This window comes from Euprymna scolopes, chromosome 18, assembly GCF_053919585.1.
Source record: "Euprymna scolopes isolate OS-2025 chromosome 18, ASM5391958v1, whole genome shotgun sequence".
Classification (NCBI taxonomy): domain Eukaryota; kingdom Metazoa; phylum Mollusca; class Cephalopoda; order Sepiida; family Sepiolidae; genus Euprymna; species Euprymna scolopes.
Window position 1 is genome coordinate 124089292 of NC_136499.1, and position 22315 is coordinate 124111606.

A 22315-nucleotide genomic window follows, 5' to 3' on the forward strand; every position below is an offset into this window, starting at 1 on the left:
CTGTATAGCGATGGGTGTACATACATGGGGATTCTACCCTCACATTTAAAGAAAATGTTGGTCAGTGAAGGATGGTCCCTATCCACCAGCTGCTGGCCTGGGATCGCATTCTTCGCTGCCCTAATCATTGCCCACATTCCTCCAGTCCTAGCGTCCTTGTTGACCCTAACGAAAGTGGTCAACAAGGGAGCGTCCTTGAATTTAGTGGGGTCTGTTACTAGGTCTCCACCGACTTTTTCAAAGTTTTTAAGTTTATTGTACCGGACCTTCTGTTGTCCTTTAAGGTCCGGAGCCGGTTGGAGAGGGTCTGTTTCACAAATCCTGCTTCCTGGCAGGAAGGGGAGCTTTTTGGTCCGTTCAGTGCGGACTTTGGGAGTGGGGGAGGGGATCTCTTTTGGTTGATGGGGAGGCTGAGCGCTTGGGGAGGGGGTAGCCTGCTCGTTTTCTTCTTTTTGGCTCCTGTCACGGGATGAGGGGCGGGAAGAGTTTCTTGGGGCCTTTATAGGAGAGGGGGAAGGTTGTTCGGGTTGCTGGGGTGTTGGGATCACAGGGGGCTCATCCTGTGTTGTTGTTGCGAGGGAGTCCTTCTCAGTCTCAGTGGGGGTAGGAGGGTTTGCGCGTGTCTTGCGGCTTTTCCTCCTCCTGGCCCTCCTGATCTCTGTTGCGCTCAGGGCCATAGAGCCTGTTGTTGTCTCTTCCTCTGCCTCTGACGCGGCCTCCTCCTCAGATTCTGGTAGTTTCCTCTTGTTTGAGGAGGAGGGTGTCTGTGTGTCCATTTTCTCCGTCTCGCTCTTCGGTTGTTCTTGGTCTTGGGTGACTGTCTGCAAGGATGGCTGTTTGTTGATCTTGCCTTTCTTTACGACCGTCACCCAGCCTGTCGGTGCCTCTGGAGGATTTGCGGCCGGCGCGGGAGCAGCGGCTTGATTTGTTGTCACGCTTGTTCCCGCCGCTTTTGTGGGCTTCTTCCCTCCATTCCTCTTCGGACAGTCCTTCGCCATATGCCCTTGTTGTGTGCACAGCCAGCAATGGGGCCTCCTCCCTTCCACTATAAGGGAGAGTGTCCACTCTCCGAACTTGAGTGTGGCTGGGATGGCGTAGAATCCAGCCTTGTCCAGGACCATCTGTACTTTGTAGTCCCCGGTCATGATGTTTCTTAATCCGCGGACCGGGGTGACTTCCTCTACGTCCCCATACTGGCTTAGGATAGCCCCCAGTTGTTTGGCCTCCATATAGCAGGGGACGTTTAGAGCAGAAACATTTGCTCTCCTCTTGTTCATATAGATGGGTTGGAGCTTTATGTTCCTGCTCTGATGGCAGGTCCTGGACAGCCTGACTGCGTCTTCGGAGGTGGGGAGCAGAACATCCCACTGTGCGTAACTCCTTCTACAGATGTAGTTGGCGGGAATGTTCTGTTCCAGCAACACGTTCATCATGGTGTCCTTGTTGACGCCCGTCAGACCCCTTGTCTTGGTGTCTGAAGTTATCAGCGAGAGCACTCTTTTCTCCAGAACTTCCACTTGACCCGGGAGGGGTTGGATGTTGTTCCCCTGGGTATACTCCTTGTAAGTGGAGTCGAAGAGTGCTCTGTAGTCTTCGGGCGTCAACTTCCCTTGCTGCTCTTTGGGGCCCCATGCCGGTCCTCCATCCTGGTGGGTGTCAGCTGGACTCGGGTTGGGGGGCGTAGCTGGTGTTGTGGGGCTCTCTCCTGTTATGGGCATTTTTGGCTTCGGAACTGGGCCGTTACCAGGCAAAGTAGGCCATTGTGTCTTTGGCGTTGTTTCGTCCTGGCTTGGTTTGCTCTCCGGGCCGCTCCCCTTTCTTATTTTCTTCCTTTGCTGGGTGGCTGTCCCCTTGGGGGATGGAGGTGTCTCCCCTTCTGGTGCCGTGTTCCCAGCTGGAGCCTTGGTGGGTACTGTCAAGGGTGTCTCTCCTTCCAGCTTGCTTTTGTTACCACTGGCCGGAGAGTCACCCCTTTTCCGTATTTGGTCCTCTTGGGGAGTGTTGGGGGGCCAATCACTGTCTTCCCCGCCGAATAGTGAGCAGATGGAGGCTATTACATCTTCGTCCAGCGCCTCGGTTTGGTCCGCGGTGCTGTTTTCCTCCTTTTCTGTTGGGGAGTCGCCCTTTGGGGGAGCGGGGGATGGGTTCCCCGGTCTTCCTCCCTTGGTTCTGCCGTCCTGGGGTGCAGCTGGTTGGCTGGGTTCTGCACTTTCCCCAGCTAGTGACTTAACGGCAGCTTTTTCCGCTGGGTTGCCCTCGTGGGGAGCGGTTGCAGGTGCTTTTTGGGGGGTCGCCGCGGGCTGCGGCCCTACCCTCCCGCTTTCTTCCAAGGTCGCCGCGCGCCGGGGCCCTACCTTGTTTCCTGGCGCCGTCTCGCCGGGAGATGCATCAGCTCCCTCACATAGGGAGTCGTTCGCAGTTGAGATGCTGCGCATTTGGGGTGACGTACCCCTCCTGCCTGGCATCGTGGCGGTTGCACTGGCCGCTGGCGCGGACCAAAGTGTAGTGGGGGAAAAGAAAACCCAGGGGAATGGAGGGGGAGGAGGGGGAGGAGCGGACTTTGAAGAAATTAGAGTTTTTGACTTCCCCTCACGGGGATGTCGGGTTAGCAGCTCAGATCCCCCCGCGAGGGGGGAGAGCAGAGAAGAAAGACGCAGTGGGTGCTAGCGGGTCAGAGTGCCGCGTCGCAATTAAGAGAGAGAGGGGATAGGCATCCCTGCCCACAGAGGGGAGCAGAAACGAAGCACCCGCCCTACCCCACGTCACCCTACCCACTAACTTACCCCAACGGAAGCGAGAAAGAGAACCCTGTCTGCTCGATCCACTGGGAGAGCAGCGAAGATAGACAAAGTTTGGGCCTGGCAGGTCAGAGTGCTGCTCAGGCAATTAAGTGTGGAGAAATTAGACCATCCCCTGTCTCTAGAGGGAAGAGACCGGAACGAAGAAAAAACGCATGCAAAAAAACAACAAAAGCAGGTCTCAACTACCAGCTAGTGGTGCTGGTCCCGAGATTCCAGTCTCCCAAAAAAGGGGATCGGTTTCCGGGTCCAAGCTCCCACAAATGTGGAGTCGGTCCTTTAGGTCCTGACTCCCCAAAGGAGGGGGTCGGTCCTTGCTAACCAAGGTTAGTATGAAAACACCTTAACCTAGCCCGAAAGCCCGGTGGCGGAAAGTTTAGTAACTGAGAGAACAGATACTACACTTTGAGATATTAAATCTTTTATTCATGTTAAAAAAATACAGTAAAATTAACGGTGAACAAAAAACTTAGGCACATGGCCAACTCAAAAGGGGGGATTTTGGGGGTCGTTGGTCATCCTTGTCGCTCCAGAACTAAACAAAGTCAAAAGTTTCTCCCAGCTAGTATCTTCTTTCACCATAATACCGCATTCACCCTTTCATCTTGGGGGACGTCCTAGTAACTCCCAATTTTTAAAACATTTTTTATTGACGTGTAAAAACAAAAAAGATAACAATAAAATGGTAACAATAATTCATTTGTGTCGAGGGAGGGGGAAGAAAAAACAAAAGGTGATTAGTAGGACCCTCCCAACCCCGTCTAGTTGATAGACTGCCCGTTCCACTAGGTTTGTAAAAGGAACCTCGCTTCTGCGGGTCAGTCTCTAGGTGGGGATGCCCTCTAGATGGGGGTGAATGGAGAAAAGAAAATTTTGTGGGTAAGGGATGGAGGTTAGTTTGTATTTCTTTTTCTCCAAGATGGGTAAAATTTAGAAGAAGGGGTGAAAAACAAAAATTGCAGGTAAGAGGGGATGGGGATCTTGGAGGCTTCCTAATCGGGGAGGGATGGAACACACACTCAGCTAGCTGAGAGACTACTTGTTTAATTTAACTTTACAGAACTGCGCGTTCCACACCTAGGCGGGGAACACGTATTCGAATTTGGCTCCTCTTCGTACACACAGACTTGCCACATGTATCCATCTTCTGTCAAATGCCGCGCGATGCAGCCTTCTTCTATCACATCTGATCTTCACCCGTAGTTGGTGTTTAAAGAACGCGATCAGATCTTGATCAGAAAAAGACAACACCCCCCGGCAACCTTGCAGACGCGACGTCCAAATCACCATTCTCGCCACGGCCAGAATCGTAACGTAGACCATTTGTCTTTCCCGGTCCCACGGCGGCCTCACGTTGTCCACAACATTGGATACAGTAATTGGGCGAGGATGCTCAGGATCGATGCGAGCCGTCACCCCACTGACATACGACCAGTACTGGCGGAGTTCGCGGCAATCAAAGAAAGCGTGATCCGTAGTTTCCACAGCCGTTGTCCCACAACGGGGACAATCGGGCGACTCCAGAAACCCAGAACTGCATTGTATGTTGTTGAGTGGAAGTGCATTTCGGGCCAATCGCCAGGTCAGAGAGAACTCCGAATTGTTCAGATGACTCGAACCTGGCGCCCAGCTCCACGCGGAGCGGATCTCACTCTGCTGCCACCCCAAACGCGCGCATAGCGGGTCGTCAGCGGCCTCCCTCACTAGATCCCTGTGGAGTTCCCTACGGGTAGCAGTCACAAGGTCACTGGACCTTGGTAGTCGTTTTAGCGCGGCTCGGCACTCTTTCATGTAGGCAGATTCTCCCCGCGGCCTGCGACGGCTCTCGATGGAAGGGTCGAGAACGAGGTCGGGGAAGGCGGCAGTAACCACGGGGTGCCACGGTTGGTCCTCCTGCATATAGTTGCTCAGGAAGGCCAGTCTCTCAGCATCTCGATGACACTTCAAGTCCGGCATTCCCAAGCCTCCCTCACACGGACGTTGAATACAGACCTGTCTGCTCACCCAGTGTCTTCCTCTGTCCCAAAGGAGCGAGGACAAGAGTTCGACGAGAGCTTTTAGGTGTTGTGCAGGCAGGGGAAGTACGGCCAGTCGGTAAAGGATGAGAGGAAAGACGTAAGTGGCGCACGCCTCAGCTCTACCCTTTAAGGAAAGTTTCCTAGGAAGCCACGAACTGACTGCAGCCTCCACCTTTGACCGTACCTCCAACCAATTCTTGTCAAGCTGGAGACCCGGTCCGAACCACACGCCGAGGATCCGGACCGGGCCATCTGTCCAGCTGAAGGGCGCAGGGAGGTTTGCGTTGCCACTCCATGCGCCCAACCGCAGTCCTACCGACTTGTTGCGGTTTATCTTGGCCCCTGTAATTCTTTCGTACTGTGTGAGTGCCTCCGACACGACCTCAATGTCTCTGGAGCCCGACACGAAGATCGTGACATCATCGGCGAACGCGGATACCTTGGCAGCTGAGCCGCCAGGCAGAGCCATTCCGCGCAGGGCCGAATTTGCCTCCCCATGTCTCAGCTTGCGGAGAAGAGGCTCCAAAGCCAGGACATAAAGCAGGGGCGACAGCGGACAACCCTGACGAACCGACCGAGAGATAACAAAGGGTTTCGAGCGCTTTCCGTTCACTTGCACGACAGCCATGGGCTGCCGATACATTATGGAGATCCACTTGCAAAAGTCCGGTTTAAAACCGGCGGCCTCTAAGACAGATGCCAGGAAACGATGGTCGACCCTATCGAAAGCTTTGGACTGATCTAAGTTTATCAGCGCGGCTTCTGTGTCGTCATCTATTCCCCCCTCTAGGATCATGCGGATCAGGTGCAAGTTGTTCTGAATCGATCTCCCCTTCACAGCGTAGTTCTGTTCTGGTTCAACCAACTCGTCGATAACAACCTGCAGCCGATTCGACAGGACCTTGGCCAAAATCTTCAACTCTGTGTTTAGCAGAGTTATGGGCCTGTAGTCATCTAACTCTTCCCCTCCATGCCCGTCACCTTTCTTCAGCAATGTGATCACTCCCTTGGTCACCTGCCCTGGGATGGATCCCTGAGCAAACCAATGGTTGAACATATCCGTCAGAAGAGGCAGAAACATGGGCGACAGCCTCAAGTACAGTTCGTATGGCAGACCATCAAGTCCTGGCGATCTGTCACAGCTGACCTGCTTCAGCGCAGTAAAGACCTCCTGCTCCGTCACCCGGCCCTCGCAACCAGCCGCTCTAGCCGCCTCGAGGCGGGGAGAGTCGGCCAAATAGTCGCTAAACTCAAGGACCGGAAGATCGGGCTGCTGCGTAAAACGCTCCTCGAAATGTTCTCGAAACCCCTCGCAGATCTCCCGAGTCGATTCCAGGGTGCGTCCATTCGGATGTTTGATTTTTGCAATATATTTGTCCGAGCCACGCCTAGAAACCTCACGGCGCACGTCTGCATCAGAATTGACTGCTTCGTTGCCTATCTTTCTAAGCCTAGCTCTAACTACTTGGCCTTCGTAACGCTCGCTAGTCTCGCGTAGAAGGTCCTGCTTAGCTAGTTCCTGACTAACCCTATCACCCTCCCCGGTAGCCTGGGCTAGTTTCTGCTCTAGCTTCTTCTTCGTCTTGGCCTTATCTAGTGCGAGGCGCTGGGCATACTTGACGGAGAAGCTTCTGATCTTGGCTTTGAGACCTAACCACCACTTACTCCCGGTAACCGCCCCCACTAGTGCCTTTTTAATCAATTCTCTTAACTGATCTTGGAAGTCTTGTCTCTCCAGAAGGGAGGTGTTTAACTTCCAGTACCCCGCTAACTTAGGCCTATTTCCTAGCTTCAGCCGGGCCATAACTAATTTATGGTCCGTCTGGCCTAGCCAAGTGAACGTGGGACAAGATAAGAAGTCTACTTCGCCTCTCCTAACTAACATCCTGTCCAAATAAGTATTTGGATAGGAGGAAACACTATTGGTCCACGTCCACATCTCCCGCCCTGGATGCTCGACCCGAAACCTGTCGACCAGACCGCATCTAGCCATCAGATCAGCCAGGCTGGACTCGCACCTCTCCGATCCTCTAGCTCCGCCTCCTACCTTATCTATGTCGGGGTCTAAGATGGAATTCCAATCCCCCATTAGCACTACCCGCTTCCGACAATCCACAAACGCGTCAAGCTGACTGAAGAATGAGACCCTCTCACGAGCGGTGCTGGGCGCATGAACCGCAATCACCCGAAACACAGAATCTTTTACGGCAACATCGGCCACAACCAGCCTACCCACTGCATCTCTATGGACAACGTCGACCGTCGCCGACAGGGTACGTTTAACCAGCACGGAAACTCCCTTCCCCCGCGGGCTGCCATATGCTGAGAAAACCTCAAAGTCTCGGGCCAGCACCTGACAGTCCACAGAGGAAACGAAATGCGTCTCCTGAATCGCAGCGACATCCACTCCCAGGGACAAGAGGTCGTGCCGGAGGCGAGCCGCCCGGCCCGATGATCTCAAGCCCCTCGCATTCAGACTAGCCAAATTCAAAGCCATGGTACCTACCTTAAGGTGTGTTACACTCAGCTCCGAAGTCAGCCGGGGAAAGGACACCGACGTTGTGTGCAATGCTCAAGGTGGTCAGGTTTTTCATGTCCTGACCTTCTCTCACAATGCTGCCGACATCCAAAGGGTAGGTCAATTTAAGGGCCCTATAGAGTGACGGATGGACCAACACTGGGACCCTTCCCTTGCATTGTTTTGACAGTTCATCAAGAGAAGGGTCATTTTTTTTAACCAGTTCAATTCCCGGAAACGCCCCTTCAGCGGCCTGCAGCCTTGTCCACAAGTTGGTCTTGCAGGCCTCTGGAGTTCTGACAAAGGTTATTAGGAGTGGGGCGTCCGGGAAATTTGAGGGGATATTTACATCTTTCCCCTCTATCTGTTTGTAATCGAGCAGAGGTTTTAAGTTTTTCCTCTGCCGATGGGAAATGTCTGTGGCCACAGATAGAGGGTCTACATAACATAGTTCCTCAGGGGCAAGGACCTTTGGTCTGCAAGAGGCAGAGGAGTCTCTCCTCTCCCTCGGTTCATTCTTTTCATTTTCTTTTTGGGGTAGTGGCTCAGTTTGCCTTGGTGTGGGGACGGGTGTTTGTGTGGTGCCTGGTGTTGGTGTTGGTGTTGGTGCAGTGTTTGGTGTTGGTGCGGTGTCTGGTGTTGGTGTTGGTGCGGTGTCTGGTGTTGGTGTGGTGTCTCGTGTTGGTGCGGTGTCTGGTGTTAGTGCGGTGTCTGGTGTTGGTGCGGTGTCTGGTGTTGTTGCAGTGTGTGGTTTGGGGGTGGAAGTGGATTTTGTTGTTAGGGGTGGTGTATGTTCACAGGGAGTGGGGGCCACCTTTTCTTCCTCTTTTCTTCTTCTTTTTCATTCTTTCGAATGAACCGGGGAGAGGTGAGGTTGAGTTCCTCTCCCTCTCACTTGCGGATTCATCCTCAGAGGAGCAGTCTTTTCTCCGCTTGATCCCCGTTTCGATTGGTGTGGGGACCGTTGGTTGTGTCTGCTCCTCTATTTGCTGCTGCAGCTGTTTTTGTTGTTGCTGCTCTCGCTGGTGTCGTTGCTGCTGCTGCTTCTGCTGCACTTGCTGATTTTGCTGTTGCAGTAGTTGCTGCTGCAGTTGTTTCCGCGGCATTGGCTGCGGTGGCTGTTGTTGTTTCTGCATTTGCAGAGGCTCCTGCCTCGATTTTTGGGCTGGTGGTGGGACGATGGCAGAAGGGATTAAGTGTTTCCGCTTTTGTCTCACTACCGTGCTCCATTCTTCCCCCTTGGCCTCCTGGGTGGTTTGAGTTTTCCTTGGAGCTGGGGTTGGTGCTGCAGTTGCAGGGGTTGTTGCCGCCTGTTTTGGTGCGGGCGTTGTCTCAGTGGATGTGACCGCCTTTTGGGTTATTGGATTAGGGGTTACCCTTTGGGGGCAACTCCTAGCCATGTGGCCCTGCTTTTGGCAGAACCAACAGTGTGGACGACGGCCCTCCACCACTACCGTTATGCTGGCGTCTTTGTATGTCAGCAGCGGTGGTATTGCCTGAAAACCTTTCCTCTTCAGCCTCATTGCTATTGTGTAGCAGCCCAGGTGAGTCCCAGTTTTTGACCGTATTGGGGTCACCTGTTCTACCTCACCGTACTGGCTGAAGAGGCATCCTAATACTTCCGCAGGTATTTGGGTTGGCACATTAAATACCTGCACCCGAGTCCTTCTCTTGCCCTGGTATTCAGGTGTTAGTTTGACTCTCCCATGCTTTATTTCTTGGAGGGAGAGTCTCTCTGCATCTTCCTTGGTGGGTAGGAGGATGTCCCACATGGCGTAGCTCCTCTGGTACAGGTATAATACCGGGATATTTAGCTTATGTAGGAGCCCTGCCATGTCTTCCTTTTTCATCCCTAGGAGGCGGTTTTCCGGCATATCCGAGATGATGAGGGAGAGCACTCTGTCTTCGATTGCCTCCCAAGCGCCTGGCACTGGTTTAATTTCTGCCCCCTCTATGTATTGTCTGTACTTGGTCAAGTACAAGTCTTTATACTCTTGAGGGGACAGTTGCTTCTCTACAGTCTTCCCCCATGCCAACCCTCTTGTTGGTGTTGGATCTTTGGTGAGGTTGGACTGTTTTTGCTGTTCCTTGGCGGAAGGGTTGCTATTTTGAGGGGCATTTCCCTTTCCGCTTTCCTTTGGGACCGACTCTCCCTGCTCTATACTTCTTCCAGGAAATACTTCCCTTTTTGGGGAGTCGGCCTCCTGGGGAGCATTGTCCTTGGGAGCTTTTGCCCCTTTTGTTTTGGGGAGGTTTAGGCTGTATGCCCCCTCGTTTTCTTGATTTGCTCCCCTTTTGGGGCAGTAGCCCTCCTGGGGAGCACTGTCTCTCTTATCGTCCTTTGGGGCTACTGCCTCTTGATTTTTGTTGTCAGAGCGGGATGCCCTGTCCAACATTGTTTTTTCTCCCCTTTGTGGGGAGTCGCCCTCTTGGGGAGCTGCTGGTGAGTTTTCTCCCTTCTGGGGGGCGTCCTTCGGTTTCGTGTCCGGGCGGTATGCCCCGTTGCTTTTTGCTTCCCCTGTTGGGGAGCCGTCCTCTTGGGGAGCAGTTTTTCTTGTGGTAGCCTCCTGGCTGGGGGTATCTGTATTGGTGGTCCCCGGGCTGGGGGTGTCCATTTTTGAAAAAAGCTCTCTCTCTTCTGTATAATTCACCAAAATGAGTGACGTGGAGTCGGCGTCCAAATTGGGAGCCGACTTTGGCGCCAAAAAGAAGTGGCGCCAAAGGCGGCAAGAGGGGAGATAGAACTGAGAGAGGGAGTGGGAGGTTAGTGGAGGGAAGAGAGAAAGTGTTTCCGACCCTCCCTCGCGGGAAGGTCGTAAATTATCAGCTCGGATCCCCCCCCGTGGGGGAGGGGGGAGAGCAGAGAAAGACAGACAAAGTGGGGGTGCGGACAGAACGCTACCCAACAAGCTCTCCGGGCACGAGAATGTGTCGCCAGAACACGACTGCCTATCGCTGTGTATGTATCAGAGAACAGATACTACACTTTGATCTTGTCCCGAAGGCCAAGTAGTAAACAAATGACAAAAGTCTATTTTCCAAATTTCATGATGTTGACCATCTTACAATTTATTCCTTTAAATATGTTGACATTCACAATTCTTGACAGCGACTGTTTCGCTGCGCAATTTTCGGATTTTGTAATCATGCCAAATGCATTTTAGTTTCTTTTAATGGATTAATAGTTATTTCTTCTGATGAGTTAAGGGCAAAATAGATTCATTGATTGATCTAATAATTAAATGAATGATTTTGCACTATGAAACACAGGTGCTGTCAAGAATTGTGAATGTAAACGAATAAAGGAATAAATTGTAAGATGGTCAACATCATGAAATTTGGAATATAAACTTTTGTTATTTGTATGTTATATGGTCTGTAATTATATTGAGCTTCATAAATTAAGAATTTGTATGCAAAAAAAGTGAAATATAATATGCATATTTGTATATTGATCGTCTAGTGGTTATATGAACGTATGTATAACATTGAAGGGACTGTTCACAAGAAATATACAGATTGCAAAACATTGAAGGGCACAATACCTTCTTGTCTAATAGGTTCCATTCAGCCGATATTTTTTTGGTTCACCTGTTTGGACCATTAGACCTGAAATAAAAATCTTCAACTTTTCTGAAGAAAAAGACCAACACAAATCATTGATTAAATAATATTTATTCTTCTTTATTTCGGTAGTCCCTTTCTTCTCGAAGTTGCAAGTACCGTTCTTCTTCACATTTCCAGTCTGTTGGATTCGATCTGCCTCTTGGGCGTTCGGAGAACCCAACTTCTCTTGTTAGCTCCAAAAACCCAACTTTTCTAATCAACTCAATCTCCACGTCTCATTCTAAAATCCACATCTTAAGTGACCTCTACGTTAAACTGCTAGAGGCCAGACCTATTTTTAAATTATTAATTTAATCGTTCTAGAACCCATTTTGTTAATACTGTTTCTCTAAAACTTTATCGTTTTAGTCTATATTTATACAAATATTTATTTCAATTAGAATTTAATTTCAAATAACCAATTTATTCTAGGCTAGCAAGGTTATCTGGTATCGTCCGGCATTGTTTATGCTACATTGTAAACAAACAGGACTGTTTTTTTTTTTTTTTTTCATAAAAATAATTGAGAAGAATGCCGAAGTTAATAGATGTAAAACAGTTGAGGTAGCAGTCAGTTAAGAGAAAACGCCAAGGAAAAGATGGGAGGTAGTGATAATAGATTCGAGAGGAAAGAAGGTGGGCTCTCTCTACCGTGCTAGAAAGTTACTTATGCCTGAAAGTATCCTGTACCTCTACAAGGCCACCATTCGCCCATGTATGGAGTATTATTGTCACATTTGAGCTGGTGCATCTGCTACTAGTCTCACTCCTGGACAGGGTTCAAAAGAGAGTCGCTAACCTAATTGGCCCTGAACTATCAGGTTGCACCCCTCTGCCTGTTTCATAAGTATTTTAATGGTAGATGCACCGACGAACTATAAGCCCTTGTACCTTCTCAACATAAATACCCCTGACAAACCCGACAAGCAGCTAAATCCCACCCCTTCACAGTAGAAATCCCTAGATGTAAGAAAGCCTTCTACTCCAATAGTTTTTCTCCCAGAACTGCTAGACTTTGGAATTCCCTTCCGGGATTCTGCTTCCCTGACTGTACTGACGTGCAGAAGTTCAAGTGTAATGTAAACGGTCAACTTGCTGCTAAACTCCCTACATAGTATCTCTGCAAATTATGTCCCAAATAAGAGTCCCCTACATCAAAGGGTCCTGGATACGACCTTAAACTATATCCAATGGTGAGGCCCCAGTTTGCGGGCTTTGGGGAGTGTGGAGCCACCCCTTAATTGCCATTGCTCCCAGGTCCACTCTGACCCAGAGTGGTAGTACCTGTTGGGGTCCCAACTATGGGTTGAATAGAAACCGACTTGAAAAAAAAAACAAATATATTCTATTAAAAATTTTTCTCCCGAATCACTGGATTTGGCATTAAATAACCTGAAAAGGGTTGATATGCCGTAAAACAAAAACAACCAACCAACCAACCTACATCAAAGTGGCACTGTGCCTTGTTTGGGGTGAAAATACAATAAAAAAAAAAAATTTAAAAAAAAAAAAGGATAAATAAAGACCTGACTAGAGAAAGGTTAGTTTTGAAATCAATTTCTAAAGGTCGTCCAACAGATATGAGAATTCAAAACGGATGTTCTTGTTTTCCCACGAAAGCAGTGTCAGACATAAAGTGAGTTTCTTATGTGGGAGATATTGCAACAAACTAAGTATTAACGTATTCATTCAGTGCCCTGTTCGGGATTAATAAAGATTAGTCACCACAATACCACATTTACTGTAAAAGTTCAATATAAATCACTCTTAAGTTGACAAGCTATAATTTTTTTAACAGGATAATAAGTCTAGTGTAGATATATGGTCACTTAATGTCTTGTATTTCTGGTCTTTTTATTTCTGAGTTTTTTGAAAATTTGTTGTTTTTTTTTTTTGTTTTTTTTTTTATTATTCCTGCTTTTTAAAAATCTGTTTTTTTTTTTTATTTTTTTTTTTTATTATTCCTGTTTTTTAAAAATCTGTTTTGTTTTTTTTTCCAGTCATCAAATCACCTGAACTGAAAAAACACGGCAACGTTTGGGTTTGTACAAAAAGCGAATTTGTTTGCACACGATTCTTTTTTGTGTGAGTACAAAAAAAATTTTTTTTTTTATTTCCAACATTTATTTTATTCCAAACTCTTGCAGAAATAAATTTGATTAAAATGATTCCGTAAAGCAACAACAACGATTACATATTACATAAATAATAACTGAAAAAGTAGTTCAGTTGAGCAATTGCCATGAAAATGATAGATCAGATACTGGCTTGCAACGTCTTTTCTATGAGAAAAAAGTTGCAAAAGGTTTCAAAGTCGTTTTTTAACTCTATTAAGGCTGAATACGGCGTGGAGCAGATCCTGCCCAGATGTGGCAACAGTACTGCATTATAGGGCATACTTGGCTCTTATACAGATAGAAGACTGCATTGGCAGTGCGATACCATTCTGGAATGGTAGTGATCCAACTGATCCTTTTGTGATCTTACGTTTGTTCATCGTAGAAACTTGCTACTTGGTCGTTATTGTAGTTAATGAAGTCCTGCATCTTATGATTTTGTAAAATTTGGTCACAATCAAAATTTTGACAGAATTTTCAACTTTCAATTTTTCAAAATTTGATGTGTGGATCCGATGCTCTTTAACAACGATAACCATCATGCAACATTTCAATCTGATCAAGTAAATAGTTTGAAAGAGAACGAGTGTTACTTTTTTTTTTTCTAAATTCAAACTCTAAAAACTAAAAACTACTTCGTTAGTAACGCATACTCTACCTATTTCCTTTTTGTCAACTAATCCTGTGTTTCTATTTGCGTACACATCAAACTAAAATAATGAAGAAGCCTTCTGCAATTCACCCATGACAAGGTTTCTACACGCTAATCAACAAACTAGCTTTAATCCTAAGATGTGAAAACTATCACTCCAATATCCATTAAAAAAAGTGCTTATTCAGATTGGCACTTATGACAGTGTTTGAAATTAAAGAAAATACAGAAATGTCTGTATGATGCACATACCAATCACAGGACGAAGATGAAAAATTCCAAAAATCACATAATTTGATCAAGTAGTTTATTTATTCTCTCTTAATCTGTGCCAAAACCTAAACGTAGATTCCATGAACAAAGCTTCTTTCTTAGAACTACATGTCTGTGGAACTCTGTTCCATTTTCCTGTTTTCCAACTGACTACAATTTGGTTGTCTTCAAGTTAAATGTGAACAAATTCTTGATGAGCCGTCTCCTTAAGTAATCCAATTTACCAAATTTCCACTACTAACGATTATTACAGTATTGTCCCATTGACTACTGTACACTCATTAACTCTTATCCTCGAATGCCCCCCCGGACCTTGATAAGTGGTGACTGTTTTGTAAAAAAAAAAAAGAAAAAAAAAGTTCAACAAGATACACGTGAAGAAGGTCAGAGGTTACATCGACTGAAACGTTGTGAAAATAAAATTCAAGATGAGAACAGTAGTCCAAAGAATACAAATAAGAATTATCAATCCTCATCTCAAAAATTTAGAAAACGTCTTTAATGTCTTTTCAGCTCATTCTCTTGGTTGTGTGTCTCGTGTTATATTGACCGAATATTATTGACTTTTCACGATTTTTATTTCGCACAAAAAAAAAAGATTAAATGTTTGAACCCTTCATGATTTCTCGTCGGAAACATTTTTTGGTTTCATCATCAGGCCAGATCTTTCTCAGCGGACGTACTTTAGCTTGGATAGAATTCATACACCATCCACTATGACTATGTAAATTCTTACAGCTATGTACCAAAAAAATGGAGCTGTTAAACCTGCCATAGTTATATAGGACAAGGAGAAAGAAGCAACCTTAGTAGAAGTTAGTGTCCCCAATAATGCTTGGTCAAACAGAGCTGAGGGGAAAAGATGACGAAATACCAAGATTATATAGATGACATGAAAAGAAACTGGAATCTTAGGAAGAGTGCCATCATTTTGTTAATTACAGGAGCAACTAAACTCATAAAAAGAATCTCAAAAACTATCTGGCAAATATACCCGGTGAACTAAGTGCAAGAGAGATTCAAACAATTGCACTTGAAATGATTGTTAGAATCTTAAAAAGACTTCTTAGTTGGAATGTCTGAGATAACGGGGGAATGTCTGGCATCCGGTATCCCCAGCAAAGACAATAAGAAAATTGATAAAAAAAATAAGAAAATTGATTAAAAAAAAAAATACTAGCAAATGTGAATATAAACAGGGTTCTACGGACAAATTTATCTTTAGTTGACCTTTGACAACTTAATATTTTCGTTAATCAACCAAATAGAAAAGTTACTAGCCAAACCCACATGATTTTTAGAATATGACATCTTCGTTCTGTGACGAGTATGTACATCATAAAGATTTTTCTGTATTTTTTTTTTTAAATAAGTGTAATTCTAAATTTATAACAAATTTTATGTTGATACTTGAACGTATAAACATTCTAATTTCTTCAGATATTTTTTAAACAGCCTTCGTTAAAAAAAAAAAAATGTATATTGTTCTATTAAACTTATATTGTTTAAATAATTTAACTTTGTTCATTTTATTAAAAAAAAAAAAAAAAGTTGAAAAGATATTTTTCACTGAGTAGTGAGCTTTGGAAGATTGTCAGTGAAAGAAATGCAATTGCCAAAAGATAAGCATTTCGTTATTTCTAGTCGCCACTTTGAAAAATCACTCACAAATGCAACTGTTTCACTTGCAATATAGAGCCCTGATTAAAGACAAGCTTCGATCTGATGACTCCAGAGGAAGATTGTATCTATATAGTAAAGAGATACTATACACAGAGGTTTGAAACATCAGTGATGTATTTGAGTTTGTGTGTTCATACATAACTATATATATTTGTATAACAAACGAATAACAAAAGTCTATTTTCCAAATTTTATGATGTTGACCATCTTACAAGTTATTCTTTTAATTATGTTGACATTTAAAATTCTTGACAGTATAACTGTTTCATAGCACAATTTTCGGATTTTGGAATCATGCCTAAATGCATTTTATTTTATTTTCGTGGATTGATAGTATTTCTTCTAATGAGTTAAGGGCAAAATAGATTCATTGATTGATATAATTAAATTTTTTCCACTTATTATTTTCTTATACATTTGATGTTTACTTTCTCATAAAGTTGTCTTTTCATGCATATTCATTTTTTTTTTGTCAGCTATGAAGACAGTCAAGTGGGAGGTGCCGAAATCAGCACCCAAAGAGCTGGAGTTGAGAACCAAATCCTAAAAGCTGTCCAGTGCCGAATGAATGCCATGAGGGACAAGTGAGGCCAACAACCAAAGTAATTATATTTTTTATTCATTTCATTAATATTTCATCGCTTCAGACAAAGCATGAAGCCACTTGATGCCTCACTCATTAGGTCCCATTGTCTTATAAATACGACACAAAATGATTTAATTTTAAAATCTCTAAGATAATATATATTTGGATGAACTTGCGTACATTTTGGTGTACGGTCTTCTTTTTAAACCTAACAAGTAAGTACATAATAAAGTTTCAGTACAATTTTACTTTTTTGGATATAAGGGTTAATACGGAGAAGTCCGTTAGTTTTTTTTCTGGTTTAAAATTTCTTTGTAATTCTTAATGTACAAAATCATTGGATGTTTTGGAGCGTTGAGTAGTTCCTAGTAACAAAGAAGAATCAATGCAGTCACAATTCAGTCGTTTAGATGAACTGAATTCAATCCAAAATTCAATATGCATTTCAATTTTAAAGTGCTCAACAATAAGAACCGAGTTCTTAAAGAGGATGACATAATTATTACTATAATAATTTTTTTAAAGTATCTACAGACACTGGTGTTTCATCCTTTCAGGAATCCTCAGTGCAGTGTGTCACAATTACCATATAGAGAGTCACCAACCTGATAGGTCCTGAACTGTCATTTAAGCTTCAGCCTCTGTCCCATCAACGAAATGTTGCATCCCTCTGCTTGTTTTACAAGTATTTTAACGGTAGATTCTCCAACAAACTATAAACCCTTGTACCCCCTCGACAAACTCGACAACCAACAAAGTGTCACCCTTACTCCGTAGAGATCCCCAAATGCAAGGAAGCCTTCTACTCTAATAATTTCTTCCCTAGAACTGCTAGGTTTCCATTCTGCTAGATCTACAGCAGATGTGCTAATGATTATATCTCATAGGATTAGTGAATCTCTTGACAAAGGCTTCCTTTCTAGGGCAATTGCTCTTGACATATCAAAGGCCTTCGATAAGGTATGGCATAAAGGCCTACTTCATAAGATTTCCAGCTACGGTATAACTGGAAATGTTTTCTCAATTATTAAATGATTTCTCTCTGATAGGCTCATAAGAGTAGTGGTTGATGGGCAGAAATCAGAGGCCTACAGTATTAATGCTGGAGTCCCTCAGGGGTCCATCCTGGACTCAACTCTCTTCCTGATCTACATCAATGATCTCCCAAAACACATACTTAAATCATTTGTTGACATCTATGCTGATGACACGACCATCTATGGCAACACATCAAAGGCTTTAAATGACAAATTCTCTCTAATTCTCTCTCCTCTAATCTTGAGCGCGTGGTACAATGGGGAAAGGAGTGGCTGGTTACTTTTAATGCATCTAAAACCAAGCTTCTATATTTACATCATCAATGCTCTGACCCCCATCTGGCATCAATTGAAATGGATGGCTCTCGTCTTGGAGAGGCTCCATGTTTTGACAAGCTTCTGGGATTGACCTTTACTCCTGATCTGAAATGGAACACATACATCAAGTCTGTTGCCAAGGTCGCTGGAAAAATGGTGGGATCCTTCTACCACTCCAGTAAATATCTCACTGCTGATGCAATTCTCTATCTATATAAAAGCCAAGTATGTCGAAGGATGGAGTATTGCTTCCACATCTAGGCAGGAGCTGCTGAAAACAGCCTATCCTGCCTTGACAGAGTACAAAATAGACTTTGTGGGTTAGTGGGGGATGCCCTTTTCTCTTCCCTGCAACCTCTCTCTCACAGAAGAGACGTTGTGAGCCTGTCTTAGTTTTGTCGTTATTTCCATGGCAAGTGCTCGTCTGAGCTCCAATCTTTGGTTCCCCCTTGGCAATCTTTCACGAAAAACACCCATCTAGCTGAAACCACTGTCAATAATTTTCCCCACTCATTATCTGTGCCTAAATAAAAACGAAGATTTCGTGAACAAAGCTTCTTTCTTAGAAGTGCATAACTGTGGAACTCTCTTCCGTTGCCTGTTTCCCACTTGACTACAACTTGGATGTCTTCAAGTCCAACATAAACAAATTCCTGATAAACCGCCCCCTTAAGTAATCCACTTTATAAAATCTCCATTACTAACGATTACTACAAGATTATCCCATTGATTACTGTACACGCAATAACCCTTATCCCCGAGTGGCTTCCAGGCCTTAATAAGCGGTGACTACCATTAAAAAAAAAAAAACTTTGGAATTCCCTTCAGGCTTCTACTTTCCCAACTGTACTGACATGCAGAAGTTCAAGTGTAATGTGAACAGTCAACTTGCTGCTCAACTCCCTACATAGTATCCCTGCAACTTATGTCCCCAATAGTAGCCCCTTGCATCAAAGTGGCACTGTGCCTTGTTTGGGATGAAAATGTTATATATATATATATATATATATATATATATATAAATAAATGAATGAAATACTAAAATGCCGTAGAACTACAGATTGCATAATACTGTAAACATAAAGTGCAAATAAATATTCATCAAATAATCATCAAATATCAAGAATAGCAACTGATGAGAATATTAGGGGGCGGTTGCATCGACCAAAATGTTGTGCGAATAAAACTCAAGATGAGAACATTCATCCGATTAATCCAAATAAAACTATCATTCCTCACCTCAAAAATTCAGAACTGCGAGATAATAGTAGTCTGAATAATTAAAAAAAAAAAATGCTTCTATTTAAATTGGGATGCTGACAGGATGAGAACAATCTACTGCTGTGGATTAAATTAGGATTTTTTTCACCATCTTTTTTTTTTTTTTTCCAGATTCCACAAATCCAAGAATTGTGAAATTGGGCTGAAAACCAGAAGATAATATTTTCCCTCTTCCGTCTTCATTAACTGTGATAATTTATTTATTCATTAAATTTTTTTTTTTTTTCACATCATCCCTGCCACCATCAGATTTGTATATCTATGAGCAGCATCGAGCGCTTCTTCGTTGTTGCTTTTATTGCAAAACTGACATCACACAGAAACGTATCTGGACAAAATCAAAATGAAAACCGGCTTCAACTGCAAAAGAAATCTTAACCGTCTCCCATCCTTTATTCATCGAGCTCTTCCTGTCCGCTAGATCTTGATTTTTTTTTTTTTTTCTTCTGCCAAAGAGGAAAGTAAACCCCCTTTTAATCGGTCAATATTTGAACATTTGAATGCAAATATGAACACAAACAACAAACAAACAAAAAAACCTTCACAAATGTTCATCATTATTTTAGTGATTATTTCTCAGGTTTTCAAAAAAAAAAAAAAAAAATTGAAAAGTTTTGTTTGAAATTTTAATAAGTTGTAATGGTTAAGGTCGACAGTCGAAACAATTTCTGTAAAAATTTTAGTAAAATTAGTGATTTTGTAATAATATATATATATATATATATATATATATTTATTTTTATTCTTTTTTTTTAAAGAAATCCAGCAAATTGCTCAATTATAAGGAAAATCCGAAAATAAGAGCGTATTATATGTTTTGTTTACAGAAAGTTAAATCATTGGTACCGTCGGTTTCAAACCCGATAATTAGAGACCGTTTAAATACCCATATCAAGCTCTTTTCAGATGAGTATTGGCTGAAGAGAGCTTGATATGGGTATCTAAAATGGCCCTAATTATCGGGTTTGAAACTGACGGTACCAATGACTTATCACATCTAAACTTTCTGTAAACAAAATATATACATAATTTAATTGAAATGTTGAAGGATTACAAATTTTATAATACCGTAAACATAAAGTCCATATAAATATAAGTGTCACCCCCCACCCCCCATCCCACTCTTTCACCAGTCGGTTGAGGACTATCATCGACCTCCGAACCCTTCCACTGCCGGTGATAATTCTTGGCCGTCTAAAGTTACTGGTATGGGGAAATGACTGAATTATCGGTTGATCATCTAGATATATATCCTGGACCAATTTGTTGTGTACCCTCTTAACGACGAACGCCGTCGAAAGAGAGACGTGAATTTTTAGTGTAGTAAAAGAAAACAGGATAAAACGATTCTGCACACAAATATATATTAAAAAAAAAAAAAAAAGTACAGTTCTTACAATTCTCTCAGAGTTCTGAAGGAAGCGATGTGTTATTATTCTAAGAATATGGTCGAAGGCGTCAGTTTGTAACCTTGTGGAGTGTCGGTCTCTGGGTATCTGAAGAAATGTGTTTTAAGTCAAAAGCCCGCGCTGCTCTGACTTTCTCTGTTCTCTCTATCTATCCATCTGAGAGTCTGTCTTCTGCGCATTCCCCCGTATCTCTCTAACTTGTTGATATATATATATATAAACATTCATGTTCGCCCTCTGAACATCACACAGATATTATTTCTCTTTGTTTAGAAATTCCGCTCTCAGTCCATAATCTGAATCCTCATTTCTAAAAATAAAACAATCGCTTGCTTCAAAGATCTGATCGAACTCAAATAAACAGTTAGTAAATACAGTTTCTCTTTTAACCTTTAACACACAGAGTTCTCGTGATTCTTAAATAAACAACTTGACACCAAGTGGGTTTGTCTTTCTTCCTAACGGGGGGGGGGGGGGGCTCCTCGCCTGGCCTGGATGGACTCACTGCCGACGAGGCCTTGCAGAGGATCAAACTAGTGACAGCCACCTTGGATCTTGTGTTGCTTTGCGAAGCACCTCCCCCCCTACTCTAATCCGATCTAGAGTCTCCCTTATCCCGAAGTCGCCGGATGCCAGCGAGCCCACCCTCCTGCGCCCAATTGCTGTCTCCCCTATTCTACTGCGCTGCCATAACCGTATTTTAGCGCATTGAACTCTGGCGGGGATATGCGATGCCCCGGCTCTTGCATTCGTTGGTCTTGGGCAACGTGCACCACAATACTCTTAGGGCAATCGACATTAATGTGAGAAACAACGTTCGCTGGTGGCTCAGGCTCCCAAAGGACTGCCCGGTCGGCTTTTTTCATGCCGCTGTTACTGATGGAGGATTGGGGTTGCCTTCATTGGCGACTTCGATTCCATTGATGAGGCAGAGTAGGTATGAGAAGTTGTTTGCTTCGGCAACTGCAGGAATTGTACACGAGGTTACCCAGAGTGCTCCTTTCCGAACTACTCTGAACCTGGTGAATCGCCCCGTCACGGTGGGGGGCCAAATGGTGCGTGATAAGAAGGAAGCTGCTGCGAGGTGGAGGGAGGTTTTGGTTTCATCTTCAGATGGAACTGGTCTTGCTCCGGCGAACGGTACGAAGGTGTCTCATTATTGGCTCAGACACCCTGAAGGGGTTTTCCCCAGGCTCTATATGAGAGGTGCGAATCTCAGGTGTAGGCTTCTGAGTATGAAGATCCGGAACGCAAGGGGTGGCCGTGGTGGGCCTGATCTTAGTTGTTTCCTTAAGCCGGACTTGGTTGCGGTTCGTGGAGGTATTACGTATGTCCTTGACGTAGCGGTCGTCGGCGACGACGGCCTTGACTCTACTTTCCAGGGGAAGGTTGTTAAGTATGACTTTCCCCTATTTAACGCGGCCCTGCGAAACCTTGTAGGTGTTGGTCCTGACTCTCTGGTGAAGCATGTCACTGTGATTCTCACGTATAGGGGCTTGTTTCATCCCCGCAAGCGAATCTTTCCTAAGGACTCTAGGGCTTTCCGGTCGAGATCTTGGTGACCTTTCTGTTTTGGTGATGATCGGGACACTCAAGTGCTACAATACTTACATGCGTGATACTTAGTTGCCCGATTATCTGAGTGATTCAGGCCACATTGCAGGCGCCCAAAGGTTTTTTCCATTTTCCGTCTGTTGTACCAGTCTGGATGAAGGAGGCTCCCTAAACTCGACGGAATGCCGAGCGGTTGCTTCCCGACACGTCGGTTGCTGTTGGGTTCTAGGCACCTATTGTGCCCTTGTTGGGTACCTATTGTACCCCTCTGCGGTGGTCTGGATGTCCAACCTCCCCACACCCTTACTTCGTTGCATAAGTATCAATATTTATAAAACAATCACAAGCTGATAAAGAAAACTCAATACGTGAGATAGGAGCAATAACACAAATGGAAAATTTTAGTTAAATTATGTAGAATTACAACAAAATTTAAATTATGTAGAATTACAATAAAATTTATTG

At 44.3% G+C, this 22315-nt stretch overlaps 1 protein-coding gene across 2 annotated transcripts in view; it reads left to right on the forward strand.

Annotated features, from left to right (window-relative positions):
- Window positions 1-19491, forward strand: part of LOC145297801 (protein mono-ADP-ribosyltransferase PARP6-like) — a 145162-nt gene extending 125671 nt beyond the window's left edge. For both annotated transcript variants that reach the window (XM_080144089.1, XM_080144090.1), the window contains exons 20-22: window positions 12941-13025; window positions 16142-16267; window positions 18999-19491. In XM_080144089.1, the coding sequence (XP_080000215.1) occupies window positions 12941-13025; window positions 16142-16253 (197 nt within the window). In that variant the 3' untranslated portion in view covers window positions 16254-16267; window positions 18999-19491. The remainder of the gene's footprint in view (window positions 1-12940; window positions 13026-16141; window positions 16268-18998) is intronic.
- The last annotated feature ends 2824 nt before the right edge of the window (window positions 19492-22315 follow it).